This window comes from Cebidichthys violaceus, unplaced genomic scaffold, assembly GCF_023349555.1.
Source record: "Cebidichthys violaceus isolate CVI_PGR_0920_01 unplaced genomic scaffold, fCebVio1.0.p SCAF_35, whole genome shotgun sequence".
NCBI lineage: Eukaryota > Metazoa > Chordata > Actinopteri > Perciformes > Stichaeidae > Cebidichthys > Cebidichthys violaceus.
The window spans coordinates 871,033-893,314 of NW_027176539.1; the positions used below are offsets into that span (position 1 = coordinate 871,033).

A 22,282-nucleotide genomic window follows, 5' to 3' on the forward strand; every position below is an offset into this window, starting at 1 on the left:
CCTCCACGTACATCAGACCGTATGTGAAGTAAGAAGATCTGCTTTACTGTCCCCAAAGGGGGAATTCTGCCTCGGCGTGAGAGCCACACTCAAGCTTTAGAGCGGCAACCATTAATCGATTAAATCAGCAAACGATTAATAAAATATCTCAAATGTGAATATCAACTATGAGGGGTGTTTTTTGGGGGGGAGTGGCTAAATAAATCTGGTTTTGCCCATTCATAAACCTAAAAAATTAAATAATAAAATGTGTCACGTTGTCCCGGACCAAGACAAGTAGCAGGTAACTGGTTTTGTTTCTGTGTTAGCGAACACTGCCACCTCCTGGACAAGAAGCCTCGTTGACCAGCATCATCCTGGGAGCTCCGCCTCTTAACGTAACGAGAGCGGGTAGTGGTGGGTGAGGGGGGGGGGGGGGGGGGGGGGCTCACCTGAACATATTTGCCGATGATCTTCATGATCTCCAGGTTGAACTGTTTGACGGGGGCAGCCGATAGGTCGATGTGACTCAGCAGGCTGTAGATGATCTGCAACAAGGACTGCTGCATGCTGGGAAGGCCCTTCTCCAGCAACTGAGAGACGGAGACAGAGACAGAGACACATCACTGGTGCGATCCTACCACGGCGTTACTAAAACGGCAACAAGTCTGATCTTCGTGGCGCTCTACCTCGGCCAGGTACGTGACCAGGTTCAGGGTTATCTCGGCGAAGGCGTCGTGGAGGTAGCGGCAGACCACGTTGATCCAGTTGGTGCAGTCGCGGGAGTAGCTGTGCGTGCTGTACAGGCTCATCATGTGGGCCAGGTTGGACAGCGTGGCGGACTTCTCCTCCGCGCACAGCTTGGCGATCTTGTCGGCCGTCTCCTTGCAGAACGGGGTCGGGCTGTCGAAGTGCTGGATCAGGTGCGGTAGGAGGCACAGGATGTTCAGAGGGAAACCTAGAGTCACATGAAGACGGGGGGAACTCTGAGATGTGGCTCCATATTTAATCATTTATTTTACTACGGTAGATCCATGATCATGTCAGCAGTATATTCTCAGTGCTGCACGCTTACCTGCCACTTGCGACGGGTCGACCAGCGTCTGTCTGGAGACGCTGATGAGCTTGCTCAGCAGGTGGATGGTGAGCTCCTGAGTAGAAGCAGAGGTGAAGCCCTTCAGGAAGAGCTGCAGCAGCCCGGGGAAGCTGTACCACTTCAGCTTGGCCTGGACGTTCTCCAGACGCTCCCTGCTGTCGACGCGGTCCAGAGGCAGCTGGCCCAGCAGCTTGTTCAGGAGCCGCAGGGCCAGCAGGTACTCAAACTCGTAGTCCGACTCCAGCAGCGAGGCGGCGATCCAGAACACGGTGGCCATCAGGTTGGAAGGGTCCACGGGGGGGATGGCTTCCCCTCCTGGACCCCCGCCGCCACCTAGTGACGATAAGCTCCGCGTGCGCGCCAGGTTCCCGTGGCTGCCGCCGAGCCGGTCGGCGATGTCCAGGGTGTTGCTCCGACGCCTGTCGGCCTTCCGCTCGCCCATCAGGCTCGCCCGAAGGGAGTTGCTGCGAGTGTGAGCGTAATGGAACAGACCGCCGCTGCTCAGGTTCAGCTGGCCGGTGCTTTTCCTGTTGGTGGCAAACTTTGGGCCCAGCAGGTGATCGCGGGCAGAGGTCCTGTGGATAAAATGACAAAATGTTTGTTTTTACCAAATGACTTACATATGGTGGTTATGTGACGGAGTTATCAGTGGACTTACTGAGCTAAGGCAGTGAGGAGGTCGTAGTTCTTGACTGTGTCTGCTAGCGTGTCAATGCCCGACTCCAGAGTCAAGAGTAGTTCGATGACAAAACCCTACGAAGAGGAAACACCAGAGGTCACAACGTCAGACAGAAACATCTGGATACGGGTGAGTTTGTGTGTGTGTGTGTGTGTGTGTGTGTGTGTCGATCAGCTGACACCCGACCGGTTTCCGACCGGCGGCCGATCTCTCGGTGCATCTCTAGACTAAAACCATTCTGCGTTCTGACCTGAGCCTCCTCTCCCGGGTCTCCTACGGTCTCCACCAGCCGAGAGAGAATGTCAGACAGCGTGGCGAGGGTCAGAGGTTGTTTGAGGGCCCTGAAAATCTGGAACGAGCGGCCGGCGTAGTGGCGAGAGGAGCAAGACAGCGCCGTTTGAAGGGCTACTTCGCTCAGCAACGACTCCAGCTGGAAACCTGGGGAAGAGATGTGCAGGCGGAACGTGATCACGCTGTCCAAATCATACCGGCATCTTCGAGCCGAAACCCGTAAAAATGAGGCAACGAGGAGTCGTGAAGCGTACGGACCTGACGGGGAATGTTTGAAGACGGTCACTACGTGTCTGACAAAAACACTCAGCTGCTCAGCGCTCTTGATGTTTGGGTTCTTGGGCGACACATCCTCGTGGTTCCAGAGCGGGCCTCGTTTTCTGCAAGGACAAGAACACACACATCAGGCAACACGTCACATGTTAACGGGACGGTTTGGATGTTTTTGTACGAGGTCCAGAGTCAGCGTGTTCACCTGTTTTTTGACGCTTGAGGTTTTTTTTTTAATAATAAATGTACAGAACAAGTAGATTATGATAGTTTATATCTACTGTAGTAGAACACTGACTGTGGAGGAGAACCTCATACAGAAACTCTCTCATTGAAGCTATGAACCACACATCAAAACATCAGTTGACGTTATCACACCAGGCAAAAGGAGCCAATATGACACCAACCGGAAAATCAAAACCATGCAATGTGAAATAAAAATACCCGGTCCTCTCAGACACTGCTGGAGGCATGAAAGCAAATCATTGAACAGAATGAGCAACGTGGTGCAGGACAGTGTTGATACAACACATGTGAGATCATACATGAGGTGAAGCTACGGTAACAGCAGCACAAGGATACGCGTTGCTCTGCTCTCACCTGGAGGTGATGAACTCGATGAGAGACTTGACCTTCTCGTCCTGCTCAGCGGTGGCGTCGACCTCGGTGAGCAGCGTGGGGGACAGGTGGGGGAGGGCGGCACCGAGACTGATGCTGGAGGACGTGGAGCTGGAGCTGAGGCCGGAGTCCGTCATCGGGGACGGCTGACAGTCTGACAAAAGCTCCTGCACGCCTACAGGAACAACACACGGGGGACACATTGAGCTGCGTGGAATACTCCTTCAAGATACACATTTTCTCTATTTTAAGTTTATCTTTCAGCAAAGGTTTCACTTTGTTTAACCTTGAGTAGTGTTTTATATTCATCCTCTAAGCAGGGTCTTTCATGGGGAGTTCTTTGAATAGGAATTTGTGGTTAAAATCTACACCTCTTTGTTGTTGTTTTGTGGTCATTTTGTGTCTCTTTGCAGCAAATGGATGTCTCTTTGTAGTTATTCTGTGTCTCTTTTTAGCTGATTTGTGTCTCTTTGTGGTAGTTTTGCCTCTTTTCATGGTTGTTGTGAGTTGTTACGTCGTCTGTTTATCTCTTTGCAGCTTATTTTGCATCTCTTTGTAGCTGTTTTTGTCTCTTTGTAGTTGTTCTGTGTCTCTTTGTAGCTGTTTTTGTCTCTTTGAAGTTGTTCTGTGTCTCTTTGTAGCTGATTTGTGTCTCTTTGTAGCTGATTTGTGTCTCTCTGTGGTTGTTTTGCCTCTTTTCATGGTTGTTGTGAGTTGTTGTGTCGTCTATTTATCTCTTTGTAGTTGTCTTGTGTCTCTTTGTAGTTGTTTAGTTTCTATTAGTAGTTGTTCTTTTCCTCTGTTTAGTCATGTTGGATCTCTTTGTGGTCATGTTCTGGCTCTTCCTGGTTGGTACGTCTCTTTGAGTGACGTTGAAGGCGCCGGGGGCCCCAGACACTTTTGGCCCCTCTGCTTTTGCTACTTCCCGTCCTTTATATTCCTACAGCTGATGAGGTAAACAATGGTTCCTCTTCTTTCTCCTCTGACTCTGAGCTCCACGGCAGAACTGACCTGTGAGGTTGATCTCTGGAGCCGCCGGCTTCACGGTCAGGACCCTCGGCTCGTTGTAGTCCCGGTTGCGTAACAGCACCATGGCCACCGACTGAACGCTGCTATTCGCTCCCTGGACAACGAGCAGGTGGAGCAGCAGACGCTTGCAGTGCTCGTACACCTCTGGGTGCTGGTGGTCGAACCCTGCAGGAAGACACAGGAGAAGGGAGAGAGGTTGGATCACGTGACTTCAGCAAGTAGAGGTGTAAAGAAGTGTGAGGCCGGGTAGGACCCGTCTACACTTCTTAGAAGGTAGCGATAAAGGCTACGTCAATGATCCTTTAACTACCAGAGAAGAAGGTTCTGAGCATGCTCAGTGAGCTTATCCTCAAATACCAACAAACTTCTTATTTCTGTATCGATGCATACTTGATATTCGGTGCTGTAAGCTAAAATCGACTCATATGTGGACGGACGAGGAAGTGGAGTGTCACGATGAAATCACAAGAAACCGTGGATTGGGAGTCTTGATGAATAAAATATTCAGACGTCTCGGTGGCTTCTGCCAAGGAAAACTCTCAGAAGGTGGGGAACGAGTTTCCTCATGCAAAAAAACCCAATAAATCACATATAGGATCCGTTTTAATCACCTAAAACTCTGTTTGTGTTGTAGATGTAGAGGAAAATATATATTTCTATATATTCATTCGCTTATTTATAACAAGATATCTGGTTATTAAGGGCCAGGACCTGAGAAGCCCCTACAGAAGAAACCCAGATGTGTACTTGTCAGTTACCTATAAAGATTGAATGCAGCAAGAGGTGCAGGTAGGCACTCCACTCCACTTTGACCCCGTGGTCCACAATCAGGTCTGTGAGGAGGATGACCGCGATGTTGCATCTGAAAAACACAGAAGACGGGTTGCCTTTAGCTTAACGACACAGCAGAATGACGTAGAGGGAGAGCAGAGGTGACGGATGGCGCACCTGTGGAGCGGCACACCGGGGGAATTAGTCTCCGGCAGGTAGTCCACGAGAGGAGACCAGCAGCCTCCCGTAGGGGGGAAGGGCAGAGGCTCCGGCCGGTTGTGATCCATCACCTTCAAACGCCAGTTAGCATAAAGAGGCATGGAGTCGCCTGGAGAAGAAGAGAAGCGGGAGTGTCGGTGGGGAAAGCTTCTTTAGTGGCGTTTAGTTTGACCGGTACAAAGAGAGTTTGCTCTTACTCTTCTCCTCTTCGTAGGAGCCTCCGGAGCTGCTGCTGTAACGGGACTCCAGGCGGTGGTGCTGGCGGTTCAGGTTGCTGTTCAGACCACTGTAGATGTCCAGGTGGGTGTAACTGCAGAACACGCGCGCTCGATTTTAAATAGAGGACAGTCCAAAAAAACTCACACATAAAAACAGGAGATTTGGGTCTTTCCTCATCTTATCTTATTATAGACTAATCATAGGAGCTGAGAATGTAACTATAAACACATTCTGTTGAGTTATGAGACATTACAGTTCTAACTGGTGTCCATAGATCCTCTCTATTCCACTTGTTTTAAACAGAGTAGTGAGTCGTGTTTCAGCCGGTACCTGTCCTCCATGTTAGAGTCTTTGATCTTGCCGTCGTGATGACCGTCGTTTCCTGGCACCATGGTGTTGGTGCTGGAGGTCGTTCCTGAGAGAGAGAAAGAGAGAGAGAAGACATAAAAAAAATAAAAAAACGACATTGACCACCTGACAATCGACCGTGTGACTCGGTATCTACGGCGTGAGCCGGACCGTGCCGTGCCGGGGCGGCTCATTAACCTGAGGTGACTGAGGGGATCTTGTAACTGGAGGTGATGCGGTAGTAGGGCGGGTTGTCCATGTGAGTGACGGCTGAGCAAACGGGGTCGGTCAGCTCCAGCTCACACATCAACTCCTCCAGCAGCTGCATAGTCTTATCTCTGCCCAGGTAGACCACCACTCGTTTCACCTGAGGACACACACACACACACACACACACACACACACACACACACACGGTCAGAAACATGAGGAGTAGGATCACGGCGTACGGTGGAAACGTCCCGTGACTTACGTAGGGCAAGAGGCTGGGGTCACTGCTGACTCCCGACATGCTGATGAGGAAGTGCAGAATGATTTTGAGGTTCTTTGGCCAGCTGTCCGCTAAAGTGGTCCACACATTCTCGATCTCTGACCAGGCGAACTCGTCTCCATACTGTAAAAACAAAAGCTAGAATTTAACGAACCATCTCAACGAATGTTTCCAAAGACCCGGAGCGGCCGGTCCGCTGGGTGTCTCACCTTGGCGGTCATGAACATGAGATTGTTGAGCACCATGGTTGTGGCGCGGGGGGAGCCCCAGCCCTCGCCGCGGAGCCAGCGGCGGCTGTTGACCATCGTGACGTCCCGCTCGTGCGCGTCCTCCTCCTCCTCGCCGCCGCCGCCGCAGCCGTCCTCCGGTCGCCGCGGCGCGGCCGGCTTGAAGTCCACCAGCTCCACGTTGTTCATCCAGGGCAGCAGGTAGTGCAGCATGACCTGACGACCGCCGGGGTGAGCCGTCTGGATTCGCTGGCTCACCTCTGGAGTGGAGGCAGTGTGGGGGGAAGAGGGGGGGGGGGGTTATTCCTAACCTTTGTAGTATCATAACAGCCACAATGTTTCCATATTCTCTGTATTGCTACAGTGACAGGGCCAGAACATACCCCACAAATATCCTTTTTTTTGCACAGATATCTACACCTGGCATCTGCAATATTAATCAGGTATTATGGAATTCAGTTGGTTCTGAAAACAAAAAGGCTGCTGTGAGGCCTTTAGGTGCAGATGCATGTCATCACCTGGGTTTACGTATGCCGTATCGGGATTTTACAGCGCATCAATTGTGATTTCGGCGTGACAAACCTGAGAAGATGGGCAGCGTGAGCTCCGGGTACGTCCTTGCGAGCTCCTCGGACAGCTGGTAGTAAGACACGGAGTAGAGGTGAGGCAGCGGCGAGGGAGGCGTCAAGATACCGTCCGTCCGCTGGATCTCCAACTTGTGGGCGTAACGGAAGAGCTTGGGCTCCAGGATCTATTGGTCAGACAGACAAAGTGCATTGAATGAAAGGATAAAAGTGGTAGCGGTGTTGTGCGGAGAACAGAGAAGCTTTTCTCACCTGTAACAGCTGCATGGCCACCTCGTAGATCTCCCTGGAAGAATCCGCCGCCTTGAACAGGATCAGGTTCAGCAGCACCACAGTGTCAAATTGGTAATCCCTGAGAGGAAAAGCGTGAAACACAAAACGCAGCGTTAGCGATTCGCTGGCTCTCGGGGGAAAAAGGGGGGCCGCAGACAAAACCGGGACCGCGCAGCACCTGTTGTGAAAGACGTTGGCGATGGCCCTGAAGCAGCCGGCGGCCACGCGGCGAGAGCCGGTGTAGCAGCGGTCCACGGCCCAGAACATGAGGTTGCTCTGGTCCGGATTCAGCTCCAGAAGCAGCATCACAGCCTCACAACCCAGCTGGTGAACCTGGAGACGGAGAAGACCACAAAGCCACTGTTACAACCACGGATTCACTCCATCCAACAGTCTCTACGCTGCTTTTGTAGACACAAGTCTTCCACAAGGACCATTAGTTATGACCGTTGAGATGACAATAACAGCGTGAAGAATCCTGCATTTTGTCCGCAGAATCACTCAAAACAACAAAGTACCATCTTTAAAAGAAGACATGTATTTCAGCCACTAAATATCGTGTTTCCAACAGGATCAAAAGTTGACTTTATTGTGTTTCTGAGTGGAACGCGCTGACCTCTCGCAGTACTTCTGAACACCACTGCGTGGCGCCAGCGTGCCGGCATGTGAGCCAGCGCTACATAACCGGTGACCTCAGGAAGTCTCACAGTAAAGCCTCACTGAACCGCTCGCTCCTCATTCGCGAGCGGTTCAGTGAGGTACCCCCCCCCCCCCATCTGATCTGACCTTCTTGTCCTGAGAGTCCAGGATGTTGTCCAGCCACTTGTAGAGGTAGCCGTCAGAGGAGAGGCCGACGTTATCGGCTACGGGGCCACAACACAACACCGCTGACATGGCCTGGAGCGTGAGAGAAGCCGTTAGTTCTCAGCGAGCACAGAACAGACGTCCACATCCGCATCTTTACGTGCGTCATCGCGTACCTTTAGTGCACAGTACTGATGGCGGTTGATCTGCATATTCCTGTCGCTGTAGCGGTCCAGAGGGGTGAACATGATGCTGAAGGGGCCGGCCCAGTGACTGAACAGCATGAACAGACTGTGTCTCAGCGACTGCTGGGGGAAGATGGTCCTCCTCTGGTGCACTGAACACACGTAACCACATTTAGCGAACGAGAGACAGACGCTCAGGACACACGGTCTGGCGTCGGAGACCTACCTGGGACGTTCTGAATGATATTGGCCACAAGTGCGCTGAAGTGGCAGCGGATGTCCTTCAGCGTGTCAGAGTCCTTGTCATTTTCGGCCTCGAGCAGCTGCCTGGTGAGATCGACGTACTCGAGCAGCGCGCTGTTCAGAGAGTGGCTCTCTCCGTCTAACCCGCCGCTGGTTCTGTGAAGAGTTCAGCGACAAAAAGATGAATACGCAGATAAACGAAAAGAGCAAAACTCAGTCATCGTCGCGGGATCGCCGTGGATTACGTACATCTGACTGATGACACCAGCATCAGCCAGCAGCTCAAATATCCGGACCAGCTGGACCCTGAGGATGTCCCGACGCCTGCGTCGCTTCATGTTCTGCAGAGTAAACACAGCGGCGTTAAAAGTCAGCAAATGGTCTTTTGCTGAACACGGAACTGTGGCAGATGGTATCGATGGAGAGCACTTACTTCAGGTCTTCTTTCTAGAGCTTCTTTTATGATGGGATTGAGCTCCTCTATCAGCTCTCTGAAGGACGGGAAAGTCATCATGTAAATAAACAATTCATAGATGGTAAAGAGGACGTCGAGGTGTAGCCGAGTATATTAAGGACCGGAGGTGTGGACTCGAGTCACATCAAGAATTTGAAGTTTAGAAAATCAAACAAACGGGAGTTCAACACCAACGACTCGTGACTTCACTTGGACTTTGAGGCTTTTGACTTGAGTGCAAAGCCCTGAGACCCCCTCTGTTAGATGAAGCACAGATCACGCCGTGTGTGGCTTACCTGAAGGCCACGGGGTTGGTCCTGCCAAGCCCCAACACAAGAGACTCTGTGATGTCCATGCTCTCAGAGCGCATCATTGGAACGATGTGTTTGAAGAGGGAGGAGGGGGACGGAGTACCAACGATCTACGAACACACACACACACACACACACGGAGGTTACCATCTGTTCATTGGTCGTCGTTACATGGATCCTATGTTGTTAGGATGTGTTCAACGACCGTCGGTAAGAACGGAAATCTGACGATGACAACGTTTTTTTACAGCCTCTGGTTACGATGGACGAGTTGTCCGCAGAGCTGCTCCTCACCTTCGAATCGTAACTGTAGCCGCTGTCCGGCGTGGACGCCAGCGTCTCAGGCGGGGAGCAGCGGACGGACCCGGAGGTGGAGGACGAGGAGGACATGGAGGGGGAGGAGGAGGCGGAGCTGCAGCACAGAATCAGGTAGTTCCTCCAGAGGCCGATGTAGGAGTCGCTGCTGTTCAGGCTGTTCAGCTTCTTGGCGTTGATGGGGCTGCTGGAGGTGGACGTACGGAACAGGAGAGGTCAGAGAGGACACGACATAAAAAGAGAACAACAACACAAAGCCGTGGGTCTGAAGAACAAAGCAGCTGAGGGAAACCTACTTGATGTCAACTTGCGGAGACAGAAGCTGCAGGCGCGTGTAGGCGAACATCCAGGCGTAGTTGAGGGCGGTGGGGCAATGCTTGGGCAGGTTCTCCTGCCGCAGGAAGCTGGAGAAGCTGATGACCCAGGGGTCCTGGCCCTGAGTGACGTGTGCAAACACCCAGATGTGCGAGGGGCTCACCACGTCGAACTGGTGGCTGATGGGAGATGAGCTCCACTCCGCCAGCGTCTGCAGATCAATGCCACTGGGACAGTACAGTAGGTTGGTCTGCGGAGAGAGAAGACGCATTGAGCCTCGGAGGAGTCGTTAAGCTTTACGATTCTGTAAATGAGAGACGGATTAATACCTGGTCGGCTCCTGTGAGATGAATGAAGCTCTCCAGCACCGACGCACTTAATCTGTCCATTACATCAATGGCCAGCTCCTCATCCCCCTGAAAGATTTGAGGCAGACAGAGCGAACGTCAGACAAACAGCGACAATGAAAGTCTTTGGCCGTCATAAATAAAACACACCGTGGTTGGAGTAATTACCTTGCAGATGCCCAGTGCTGTGTGCAGCGCACGGACCTCCTTGAGGACGTTAACGGCCAGCCGGCGGGTAGCAGGACGGCAGCTACAGAGCACCACCAGAGCCAGACCCTCCACCACGTGCAGCACTCCCAACAGAGGAGTGCGCTCCAGGGACAGGGAATGGCCGCTGCTTGAGCCCTGTGAAAAGAATACTTATCAAAAACTCACTCTGGGCCATTTGTACGGAAGCCCTGAGAGGAAAAATATGAGAGAAAAAGATTCTGCTGCTTCATTTTCTAAGACTGATTTAAATTGTTTTCTCTCCTGTGTGTGTGACTTAAGAACAGGTTTTTATTTTTCATCTGTAAAAGATGTGGAGAAAATATGTTTTGGCAGGTGAAGAAACGTCTTTGTCAGTTTGTTGTTGTAATACTCATTTTGGCCACAAGAGGCTGAAGTGCAACATCACCGCATGGTCTAAAAAGGACTATAAAGTTCTCCATGCACTCTAAACTCAAAGGAACATACTGTATATTGTGTAGTTTGGTTGTATAAATGATCCTAATAACAGAACACTATTTTATAACCAGTTTTATGACAGAATAAGTGACTTCGAAAAAATGATAATCGCAAAAAAAAAATGAGGAACTTATCATCCCAATAAAAAACGTTTTTATTCCTGTTGTCATAAACACAGGAGAGAAAACAACAGGAGAGAAAACAATTGAGATCAGGCTCTAAACACTAAACAAACCAAAAGCCATAAACACAAAGTACAGTAACCCTCATCACACATTAAAAATCACTGCTAGCGATGGAGTTATAAAAGACGTCCTCCACAAACCTTCGCCTCGTGGCTCTTATTGCTGCTCTGCACCGCCTGCCTCCACTGGCTGAGGAGCTGCAGCAGCATCTTGACGGCGTTGTCCAACAAAGTGGGGTGGACGTCCGTCACCTCTCGCACGATGAAGTACGCGAAGCCCGAGAGGACGTCCTCGCGCCACTCCGGGAAATCCACCATCAGGGCCTGGAGGGTGGTGAAGGCGAGGCCGCGCAGCTCCTCGTCCATGTGGATGGTCAGTCTGCAGAGGGAGAGGGAGGGAGACGTTAGACTGTACACCGATGTGTCTGCAGCGAGGTTAGAGGAGGAGGAGGGAGAGGAGGGGTTACTTGGCTAGAAGCTCTATGAGGTCTTGTCTGCTCATTCCATCCGGGATCAGTCTCGGGATGGCGGCCACGCACGTACGGAACAGATCGATCTTTGGCTTCCTCTCTCCCCTGAGGTACAAAGAACGTCTCGTGAGAACTTCAGGTCAGAAGAAACGCGAAAGAAAAAAGCAAAGCGGCACGAGTCCAGGTTTGCGGCGACCTACGTGATCATGTCCTCGGGCTCCTTGTTGGACATCTGGACGTTGGTCATGCTCATGGAGCGTCCCACTTCCTTGTCCAGGTGTCGCAGGATGTTATCTAAGGCCTTTCTGACTTGAGGGTAGTACAGCGACATGCCTGGGAAAAAAAAAACACCCAGGAGTCATTCAACCGATTCAACTACAAAAAAAGAAGTCTTTTTTTCTTTTTCCCAAAAGCTTAAAAGAATCCGACCCACCTATGACCTTGGCTTCTTCGTCGGTGAGGGTGGTGTTGAGGAAGATCTTCTTGACGCGCAGGGTGTTGCCGGAGGGCATGATGATCCCAGTCGTGGGCATCGGAGGCTCCCCGTCTTTCTGCTGGAGGCTGTCGGCGATCACCAGGAAGGCTCTCAGGCCGATGTTCATCCTCTGCAGAGACGACGAGGGAGTTAAGACGACAGGGAACCCACAGGGAACCCACAGGGAACCCACAGGGACCCACACAACAACGTAAGAACAACGTCAGAACCCGAAGTCCCTACTTTACCTCCGGGTTGATGGCGAAGGTTTTGTGAGACTTGCCCACGCACAGGAGGTCGTAGATTATCTCCTTCATGGCGAAGTCCAGTCTTTCCTGTAACGAGCAACAGAGCGGCATTCACTGACCCCGTTCAGGCGTCGCCATCTTGGCTTTTTGCAACCAGTGAACAGGAAGTGACCGTATCTGGACTGAGGAGGAGTGACGTAGAGACGCCGTATACGTACAAGGGGCTTTACACACAGCTCCTACACGGCGCATCGTTAGCTCGGCTGTGAGGTCCAGGTACGTCGGCTCAAACTTACCTGAGCGATGAACTGGATGATCTTGACGAAGATGTTGAGCGGCGTGTCCCTGGGCACCACGCTGCGGGAGCCTTTGGGGAAAAGTGCTGAAACGATGCTGAGTAGTCGACTAGTGGAGGGGGGGGGGGGGGGGAATATTTTAGGTTACTTTACTGCTCAACAACGAGGCTAACATTCTAAAGACTTGTACTTCATAGGCGTCGACCGACTGACCTCTGTGTGACAGTGTTACTCTCACACTTGATCCTGATGATGTAGACCCACAGCAGTCTGTAGAGGGACTCCAGAGCCACGCGGGACATTTTGGGGTCTTTGTTCTGTGGATTGTAAAGAGAAAAAAAAAATATGAGACACTCACTTTGATTTTTTTGGAAATATCCCGACCCACCTGGAGACCTGTGAGGCCTGTGAGGCCGGGTTGATGTTCTCTAGAGGAACTGTATGATCGTTTTTTAAGACGGAGTCGGCAGTAAAACTAGTGAAATAAAAAACTTTTGGAGGAAATGTTGATCAATGTCCCATTGATTGTCTTCATACTCAACATTTCCAGGAGAACCAGGAGAAAACATCTTGAGGAAAAGACCCATTAGGACCACTTTGTTGTTGAGATACCTGCACAGGGCCGTTAGAAAACTGCAAAAACATGTATTCACCGACATGAGAAGTGAGCGTCAGAGACGATTTTCCGCCGTGAACGACACAGACAGCCAGAGACGCAACAGGTTTTGGTAATCGAGCCTGTCCTCATGTCTGTTAGTGGACCTACATGGACACATTTGATCCAGAGCCTTTCGTGAGAACCTGGATCACAATGGGACACGAATCTCTCCACTTCTTGGGACACGAGGACGGCATTGAGGAGGAGCAGAGACGAGGCCTGTGTGTGTGTCTGTGTATTTTGCAGACTGATCCCGACCCGCTGGTCCAGACTGGGACCCTGCTCAGACCGGGTAATGTGGTCCTGGTTCAAGGACTTCCACATGACGACTTCATCTTATTGGCTTCATGAAGGTTCTCTCTATCCAACCGCCTCACTGTCACAGCGTCTCCTTCTGTTATTCCACCATCTAATATTCATACATCTGGTGTTTAGATATTTATCAATACTCTGTGCAACATCAATATTTTATAAGTGTAATAATGTGGACTCAACTGTTCAGTTGTTCTGCCAGATATTTTATCATGTGTGTGTTTTTTACTGTCGTCTCCTTTGCTGCTCTAACAATGCGAGTGTCTCCTCTGAGGGACTAATAAAGGCTCTGAATATGTATCAAAATAAAAACTAAAACCTACTTTGATGTGGAACTAATGTCAGGATGAACAAGGACTTTTAAACAGTGGCGGCTCTCAGTTAAACACACGACATGTCAGAGGCAGATGTTCTCAAAAATGGGGTAAATAAAATAAAACATAAAGCTGGAGGAAAGTGAGAAAATGTCTTGGGTCACGCTGGATCAGAACCACAGTCCAGCAGACGCTTTTCTTTTTAATGCAACCAGTCGTCTAATGTTTCCGGCTGCAGCTCAACAAATCACCGTCTGACAACCAGCAGATCACAGACCAGCCGTTGTTCAATGTCAACTGGGACTAAAAGAGGTCGGCACCTTCAAATGCACCATTGTGCTGCAGGACTGAATAATCTCCGATTGGCTTGTTGAACAAGAAGGTAAATTAAGAGTCGAGTTTCTATTTAAAAGAACTCAAACTCAGTTGTAGGTTCACTAATGTGACGCAGACTTCAGAAGTTGAGGACAAGAGACGACTCATGCATTCATTTTACAGTTTAACTTGGTCTGTTAATCCAACTTCTTTAAACGGACTAAATGCAGTTCTGCAAGAACAAACCGCGAAACCACCACATTCTATGATATTTAAATTAACTCATCCTCTCATGACTCTCTGCTAATAAAAACTAAGGAGGAACAAATGTGAATTGTTTTTATTGATATTGCATCGATAGCTACTGTTATGTATTCTTGGTCATTAACTTGCAGTTAATGACAGTAGTGTGTAGTTATATATATATATATATATATATATATATATATATATATATATATATATATATATATGGCAGACTGCTTTGCTTGAAGAAGAAGTTTTACTTGAGTAAAAACAGCAAAAACAGTGTAGAAATACTCAAAATATTACAAAAGTAGAAGAATCCAAATGTACTTTAAGTAGCAAAAGTGAAACTACTCGTTACGCAGAATAATATGGGATAGTTTTATGATTATTGATGCATTAACGTGTAAACGTCACTCATGTTGCAGCTGGTAAAGGGACGGATAATTTCAGCTTCTTTATATATACACCTCCCAGTAGCTTAACCCATAATAATACGTCATCATTTATTAGTTTAATATCTTTAAAAAAAAGCAGGTTTGGATTAATAATCTGAACCTGCAGAGTAGCTCGTAACTAATGCCGTCAAATAGACGTAGAGGAGTGAAAAAGTACAATATTGACTCCCAAAATGTGGTGGAGATGAAGTATAAAGTAGCATAAGTACCTCAAAAGTGTACTTAAGTACAGTACTTGAGTAAACGCACCCGGTAAGATTCCCCCACTGGATGCAGCATGACCACAAACACAGAGCGGCTCAACAACAAAGCCTGAAGGCCACAACACAACACAACACAAGACAACGCATCACAACAAGACCACGTGTTCCTCTTCCCTCATCAAGACCACCACAGAGGACGACTCACTGCCCACGGGAGCCAATCAGGTGGATCCGTTCTGCCCTACTTCCTGGTCCCGGTATTACCAATCCTACGACGACGAAGGCACGAGTTGGAGCACTATCAAACATGTGGGTCAAACCCCTCCGCCCATAGCAGGACTTGATAACGTAGCTTCCCTGGTTTAGGACCGGGACCCGTTCAGAGGGACGGCAGCGCCGGGGCGGGTCGCTGCCGACCAGAACACTCACCTGCAGCGTCTCAATCTGCTTTCGGATGCTGTTGTTAGACGGCATCTGGAGCGAGTCGACGTGAGACAAAAAAGGATCACATGACAGGAGACAAAGAATGAAGGGGTTGAGGGGGGGGGGAGGGAGGGGGGGGCAACATGCATGTTAAAAAGGCAAAAAACAAAAAGTAAACAAACATGAAAAGAGCAGCTTATATAAATCAACACTATGAACTGATAAACGTGCCACTTGTGGATTTATTAGTGGCATGCCAGTAATAAAAAGCAACAGTTCATTTGTGTTTGATATGTAATATATATATATATATATATATATATAATCTATATATATAATCTATATATATATATATATATATATATATATATATATATATATATATATATATATATATATATGTATAAAGTGATAAAGCAAAGTAAGGTGTGCTGTGTTCTGTCAGTGTTCTGTAGTTTGACAGAGAAAGAACAAATGAACAGAGGAGTGGATGAAAAGAGGAACACAGAAGACATTTAAAGGTGTGAAAGGAAAAGGGGCGGAGCAATTGTTTTTTTTCAAGCAACGAAAACCCCAAAATCAGCAGTTCATTCAAATCCATGTCAAGCAAGCCCACAGTGCTATTTGCTGCATCTTAACCCTGTAGAGAATCACACGTTAGAGCAGAGCAGCTCAAACACGGTGTGAACTATAACCTCCATTAGTTTGTAAAACACCAAATCAAACATGCATGCAAACGCATTAAAGGTAGAGTTTGGATGGTTTGAAGTGTGGTTGTATGAACATTAGGAGAACATCACTTTGTTCTCCTGTCTGGTTCTGTGAACTCATGTACTGCAGTAGAACCCTGACTGTGGAGGAGAACCTCACACAGAACATCAGTACTGTCCCTTTAAGTAATGTATTGATCTTTGAGCATTTTTTAAGAGCCACAGGGTTAAAAATCACCGGTTGGACAAGAACCCCCTAAATCATCACTAGCCTAACCCATCACACACACACACACACACACACACACACACACACACACACACACACACACACACACACACACACACACACACACACACACTAACCCGGGGGGTGATCTCAATCAAAGAATCACCACAACTCAGACTGACTGATCACACCTCCTACAACAATCAGTGAAAGAGAACACTGGAAACGAGGCGGCCATCGGAAATCCCCATCACAACAGACGCAAAGCAACCACAAGATCATGGACTCTCCACAAAGAGGGTAATCAATGGAGAACGAGGGGGGGGGGGGGGGGGGGGGGGGGGGTTTGAACTGGCTCCATGGTGGTCAGGGGACAAGAGGACAGTGGGTTTGATTGGTTTGTAATTGGTTCACAGGGAGTCGTCTACAGACCGGAGTTAAAACAGCACTTGAGATGTTGAAGGTGCAACGAGCACCAGATGAACCAGGAGAGTTTAGAGGTTCATTTTACTCTCATTAGTGACACCTAATAATCATTTATTTAATGCTTGTTGTCTTTGAGCGTGAATTAAAGCTTCTTCTTTTTGTTATTATATCATTATTAAATCAAGTGCTATTCCTATCCAGATCTGCTGTCGATACATGAGGGTAAAGTACGTTATTATGAGACAGAACCACAGAGCACACCCTTCTTCAGTCAGCATACCGTACCACCATGGAGATGTTTTCACATTGAAAATCAGAAAAACACTTAAATCTGAAATTTCAAAATGTTGCACAACACGAGTCGTGAGACCTCTGAGGTCGTCTGAGCCGAGTCCTGAAATGCCGAGGAACGCGGTCGTTCGCGCTGCGGACTCTGTGGAAATGGATCGGGCCCGAAGGCTCGGCGCGTACCTTCAGGTGCGAGAGGCAGTTCTGGAGGAAGATGTGCCAGTTGTTGAGGAAGAACTGCTTCTGACTGACACACAGCAGGCAGGTCACCAGAGGATACAGAGCCTGGAGGGAGAAAAAAACGTCTCAAAGTTTACCGACTCGTAGAGGAATTTAGCATCTGAACAAAAAAAGTCGCCATGTTGTGGGTTGGTTTTTTTTTGCAACCAGTGAACAGGAAGTGACCATATCTGGACGTAGAGACGCCGTATACGTCTCCGGTAGAGACCGGTCAATCACGGTGTAGCCCCGCCCCTAAATCATCCCCTGCTTTATGGTCTGTTTGACTCTAAGTGAACATCATGCTGTGTTGAAGAAGACTTGGTGGGGGGTCTGATATCATTCTTACCAAAGAGTGCTTCTTTCTGGAGCTGAGCTCAAACGTGGTCTGGTACAGCATCTCCACGAAGTTCTTCAGACACGGAACGTTCACTTCATTTTTCACCGCCTGAGGAGGGAAAACCGACTCATCACCGAGGATCTCAAACGGCGACAAAATGACACGAAGGCGGAAGTGAAACGGCGGGGAGATCGTTTGAAAAGTTTACTCACAGCTGCGACGGGGATGAGGATCTCCACGAAAAGGCCGGCGAGAGCGTGCTTTATGTCCTTGTCCTTGACTTCCAGGAAATACTGGGCGCACTCCTGTATGAAGAACACACAGAGGACGAGGAAGATGGCTCGGCAGTATTAAGACGACAATGTGGACAGCCCTAAACTTATGATCTCCAGCTTTTTATTGGGGGTGAAGAAATGTGTAAAAGTCAGCTTTAAATGTGGATTTACTGTCGAAAAAACTCACTCTTCATTAATGTAATCTTAAATATATATATATACATCATCAATATGAACTAATCTGTGATGGAAAGTGTTCCAACACTAACTGATGCAGAACCAAAGTCTGCTCACATGAAAAGAAAAGAACACAACATCCTGTTATTGTCATTTTTTTTTGTCAGACAGTTCCGACACGAAACCGCTCACGACGAGGTCTCTGGATTATCTCGATGAACCGGGTCATGACTTCTGCCGTCGAGTTCCTCTCAAATGTGTTTGTTTGGGCGCTTTGAGCATCACGAGCAGAGAGTCATAATCTATATCTCCAACACTCTGCAACTGCAACTCACACGAAAACCACCTGGATTCACAGATGGAACTACAGGTAAGAGGAAGTACTTTTGGGGTGAACTGTCCCTTTAAGAAAACAGCGAGTGCGATACCCGCTGCAAAGAGGTTAATGAAAAAGATGCAAGCTCCAACACACACACACACACACACACACACACACACACACCTCTGGTCGTTACTCATCTGGCTTTATGAGCCCTCGCTACAGAGAGCTGCTGAGTTTGAACAAAGAGCGGCGGTAATAAAATAAAATAAAAATGTCTGGTGTAATTTAACAAACACTCATTTCAGCCACACTAACCGTAGATACACGCCCTCCCCCCCCCCCGGGGCAAATATGACTCCATAACTTACCTGCATGAACTGAAAAGAAGCCTCGAAATCCTCCACGGGATACATTTTAACCCGGAAGAACTTCATGCCCATGATGAGGCTGATGACGCTCTGGACCACGTAGGGACTCTGCTCCTTTAGTCTGAGCTCCTTCAGTTCTGTGATGAACTTCTTCCTCACTGCCTGAAACCTGAGCGCACGCACGCACACACGCACACACACACACACACACACACACACACACACACACACACACAGACATATATAATATACACACATATCTAAACCAATGACATAATGTGTGACGTTGTGAACTATTCAGCCAGCTTACTTTGACTGCGTCAGGATTCCGATGACCTCGGCATACAGGTCTGCGATGATGTGCACGTTGCCAGTGTTAGGGCCACAGTACCTGTCAATCAAAGTCATCAAGTCTTAAACAAATGGACATCGTTATTGTGTCTATACAGCTCTATCCGGTGCACTAGGGAATGTGTTACGATATAAACTCTGGTATTTTACTGAAGACTTCTTTTTAAGATCAAGCGTTTGTTGTTGTAATACTCATGTCGGCCACAAGAGGCTGGCCGGTTAAATTTCTTTGTGTGTGTGTGAGTGAGTGAGTGAGTGAGTGAGTGAGTGAGTGAGTGAGTGAGTGTGAGTGAGCGCAAGTTGAGTAAATTAAAACTCACCTGGAGGAACACAGAAAGGCTTGTTGTCCTATTTTAGAACACGGGGTAGTGCTGCACTTCAGCCTCTTGTGGCGAAAATGAGTATTACAACAACAAACACGCGATCACATGACCCATTTTTTTTCTCTCCACCCGTTTTCACAGAAATTAAAATTCCAAAAGTGATCCTTGCGAAACTTTTTTTCGAACTGTTTTCCAAGCGTCACAGCTGGACTATTGAGCCCGATGTAGATCTCAAGTTTATGACGAGAGAACAGATGTGAGGGAAAAAAGATTTTGCCAAAATAACCAAAGTTTCCTTTTTTTTCTAATTTGTGAAACAAGTTGTTTAAAACAACTTTGAAACCTTGTTTCCTAGCTGACTGCCACAGCTGGATAAAGAAGAACTTGCTCATGAAAAGCCGAATAACCTTGATTAAGTGTCATTAAAGACAGTCTGTAGAGACACAGTGACCACAGCGCACCACTGGATCTTCATCAGTGCTTTCTATTCATCAGTGTGGATGCACACTTACCCCTCTTTGTGTTTAAAGTGCTTGAATGCCAGGTTTAGGACTTCGTGTACTAGAACATCTGGCACTGGATGAAGAGGAATCTGTAAAACGCAAAACATGGAGTCATCGGTCTTATTAGCGGCATTGACAGTCTTTCTCTTTAAGTCCATTCAGGAGCAAACGCACAGGAGCCGAGCCAAGGACAAGTTAGCTCCGGTCCTCCGGGGACCGGCTTTTAGTTCAGAGCGCTGCGGAGGTTCTGGACGAGTCCGCTTTAGAAACACAACCGAGTCGGGAGTTGGTCCGATGCCATTGTGTTCATTTACCGTGTCCGTGTCCCCCCCCACCACCACCACCACCACCACCGCTAACAAACACTGCAGTTCATTTCTGCACCGCAGGAGATAAGTAAGCACAAAGTAACTATGAAACGACGCTCCTATCAGTGGTGAACGCTGCACCGGCAGTTAAGGATATCTGATCATTTGAATAACTGGTCACAATAAAAAAGGTGGACAAAGACTATAAGATGTCCCAAAATCCTAAATACTGTCCCGTTTGTCCCGGAAATAAGACTAATAGACAGTTTTGATCAGTTAAAGCCTAATAAGACCGTAAATATTGATGAATCCCCTCATGAATCATGGCTGTTGTAGTTTTTTTTAAGCCATGTACATTAGTGCCGACACACAGAGACAACACTTTACTGTGACGCTCCTGAATTTAAGCGTCTCCGGAGGGAAATGAAACCATCCAGACAACATGCAGAAAGATGTTGGGAGGAGTGAGGAGGGATCATCGCTTCCTTACGAGATCCAAGAAGTCTGAAGAAAGAATCCTCATAAAAGAAGGACAAAGTCCCGCCCCTTTCCGGTACCTTAAAGCACAACAAATATGAGACCTGATGTTGGTGTGAGAACATCCTGGTACAACCTTTAGTTTTTATAATTACGTATTTTCACAGTCTTATACTTCAAATGACAAACATCACATTTGTAATTCATGTCAAAAAATCAAACTCTCTCTCCGTTGACTACTGAAGGTATTATTTTCTGAATTGAGGTCCCATGGCGGTCCGCAGGAAGGGGCGGGACTTCTCCTCTCTATTGTCCTAACTACTGTCCCAGAGAGTCGGATAACTCACCTGTTTTAGAACTTCCACTGAAACTAAACAAAAAATGAAGTCTATGGATAAGTCCCTCCGCTCCAGAAGGTAATCTTTGTCCCGGTGCTGTTCGTCTCTGCAGAGCGGGAGAGAGAGAGAGAGAGACAATGATTACACGTCACCTGTAAATGATTTGTACGTGAGGAGGAAGAAGAAACCGAAGACGAGCGTCTCACCCTTTGGACTTGGTACTGGAGCGAGGCCGGTACTCGTAGGACTCGTCCTCGGTGCCGCTCTGCCGCCGGTACCAGTCGAACAGCGTGCGCAGTAGGGAGGGCAAACAGTGTTCTGCTATTGAGCTCATAGAGCTTATTAACTGGGGAAAACAACGACAACGTACAAACATTACCTTCAATAACAATATTATATGACATGTTGATAAAAGATGACATCATGGAGGCACGTATGATATTTCTGTTTGCAAAAACGAAATGTCTTTAAACAAGACTGACGCAAATCACCCGTGTCCAATTTGTGCGTTGTCGTCAATTTATTGGTTTTCTTAAAGAGGACAAACTGCAGCAGATCGTGTCTTTGAGGACAGACGAGGGTTAGACGCTGCACATCCTCTCCAACGTCACCCGACTGAACTCCTGCTTCCAGGATAATTGAAATGCTCGTTTGCGCTTCAGCTCATAAACTGAGTCTTCTCGTGTGCAACTCTCAACAGAAATGGGAAGGAATGGAGAAGGCTCTCTCCTTAATTACTACCATCATCATCATCATCTTCATCGACTGGTCTGAGCCAGGCGGAAACCTTCCGGTTCTGTAAAGTGAAGCCAACGCTTCATGCGTTAAAGCTGCATTCTCTCTAGTGTCCACCAGGGGGCGACTCCTCTGGTTGTATAGAAGTCTAGTCTAAAATGACTCTACTTCTCTCTTGATTTATTCCCTCAGTAAACATTGTAAACATGAGTTTATGGTCTCAATCTCTAGTTTACAGTCTTCTTCAATACAGCATGATGTTCATTTAGTACATTATGCTCCATTTAGAGTCAGACAGACCATAAAGCAGGGGATGATTTAGGGGCGGGGCTACACGCTGATTGACAGGTCTCTACCAGAGACGTATACGGCTAAATCCATTGCTGTCAATGTAAATCAGAGCCGGCAGATATCTTTTCTTTCTTCCATAAATAACATAATATATCGAGGAGACGTTGATCCTTTTAGTTCAGTCCTACGCTGAGCTTTGCTTCCTTTCCCACAGAATATCATCCCTCGTTTCACCCTCGTCGTTAAAAGACGTCACAACACCGGGTT

At 48.1% G+C, this 22,282-nt stretch overlaps 1 protein-coding gene across 3 annotated transcripts in view; it reads right to left on the reverse strand.

Moving 5' to 3' along the window:
• Positions 1–21,489, reverse strand: part of fryl (furry homolog, like) — a 34,640-nt gene extending 13,151 nt beyond the window's left edge. Inside the window, exons 1-44 of one of the 3 annotated variants that reach the window (XM_068725364.1) lie at positions 21,196–21,489; positions 20,999–21,095; positions 19,876–19,955; positions 19,000–19,080; positions 18,690–18,858; positions 17,760–17,852; positions 17,557–17,655; positions 17,172–17,273; positions 15,342–15,386; positions 12,620–12,723; positions 12,407–12,515; positions 12,111–12,197; positions 11,821–11,992; positions 11,588–11,720; positions 11,385–11,492; positions 11,059–11,296; positions 10,236–10,412; positions 10,050–10,136; positions 9,702–9,970; positions 9,385–9,592; positions 9,076–9,200; positions 8,759–8,816; positions 8,575–8,666; positions 8,309–8,481; positions 8,074–8,234; positions 7,880–7,990; positions 7,272–7,426; positions 7,073–7,172; positions 6,819–6,987; positions 6,219–6,496; positions 5,992–6,132; positions 5,718–5,886; positions 5,502–5,586; positions 5,150–5,262; positions 4,911–5,061; positions 4,721–4,824; positions 3,945–4,127; positions 2,916–3,108; positions 2,304–2,425; positions 2,005–2,192; positions 1,734–1,828; positions 1,055–1,650; positions 669–937; positions 432–572 (exon numbers count right to left, since the gene is read on the reverse strand). In XM_068725364.1, coding sequence (XP_068581465.1) covers positions 432–572; positions 669–937; positions 1,055–1,650; positions 1,734–1,828; positions 2,005–2,192; positions 2,304–2,425; positions 2,916–3,108; positions 3,945–4,127; positions 4,721–4,824; positions 4,911–5,061; positions 5,150–5,262; positions 5,502–5,586; positions 5,718–5,886; positions 5,992–6,132; positions 6,219–6,496; positions 6,819–6,987; positions 7,073–7,172; positions 7,272–7,426; positions 7,880–7,990; positions 8,074–8,234; positions 8,309–8,481; positions 8,575–8,666; positions 8,759–8,816; positions 9,076–9,200; positions 9,385–9,592; positions 9,702–9,970; positions 10,050–10,136; positions 10,236–10,412; positions 11,059–11,296; positions 11,385–11,492; positions 11,588–11,720; positions 11,821–11,992; positions 12,111–12,197; positions 12,407–12,515; positions 12,620–12,723; positions 15,342–15,386; positions 17,172–17,273; positions 17,557–17,655; positions 17,760–17,852; positions 18,690–18,858; positions 19,000–19,080; positions 19,876–19,955; positions 20,999–21,095; positions 21,196–21,365 — 6,600 coding nt within the window. In that variant the 5' untranslated portion in view covers positions 21,366–21,489. The remainder of the gene's footprint in view (positions 1–431; positions 573–668; positions 938–1,054; positions 1,651–1,733; positions 1,829–2,004; positions 2,193–2,303; positions 2,426–2,915; positions 3,109–3,944; positions 4,128–4,720; positions 4,825–4,910; positions 5,062–5,149; positions 5,263–5,501; positions 5,587–5,717; positions 5,887–5,991; positions 6,133–6,218; positions 6,497–6,818; positions 6,988–7,072; positions 7,173–7,271; positions 7,427–7,879; positions 7,991–8,073; positions 8,235–8,308; positions 8,482–8,574; positions 8,667–8,758; positions 8,817–9,075; positions 9,201–9,384; positions 9,593–9,701; positions 9,971–10,049; positions 10,137–10,235; positions 10,413–11,058; positions 11,297–11,384; positions 11,493–11,587; positions 11,721–11,820; positions 11,993–12,110; positions 12,198–12,406; positions 12,516–12,619; positions 12,724–15,341; positions 15,387–17,171; positions 17,274–17,556; positions 17,656–17,759; positions 17,853–18,689; positions 18,859–18,999; positions 19,081–19,875; positions 19,956–20,998; positions 21,096–21,195) is intronic. The other 2 variants (XM_068725365.1, XM_068725366.1) reach the window with 2 other exon arrangements.
• Positions 21,490–22,282: the final 793 nt, after the last annotated feature.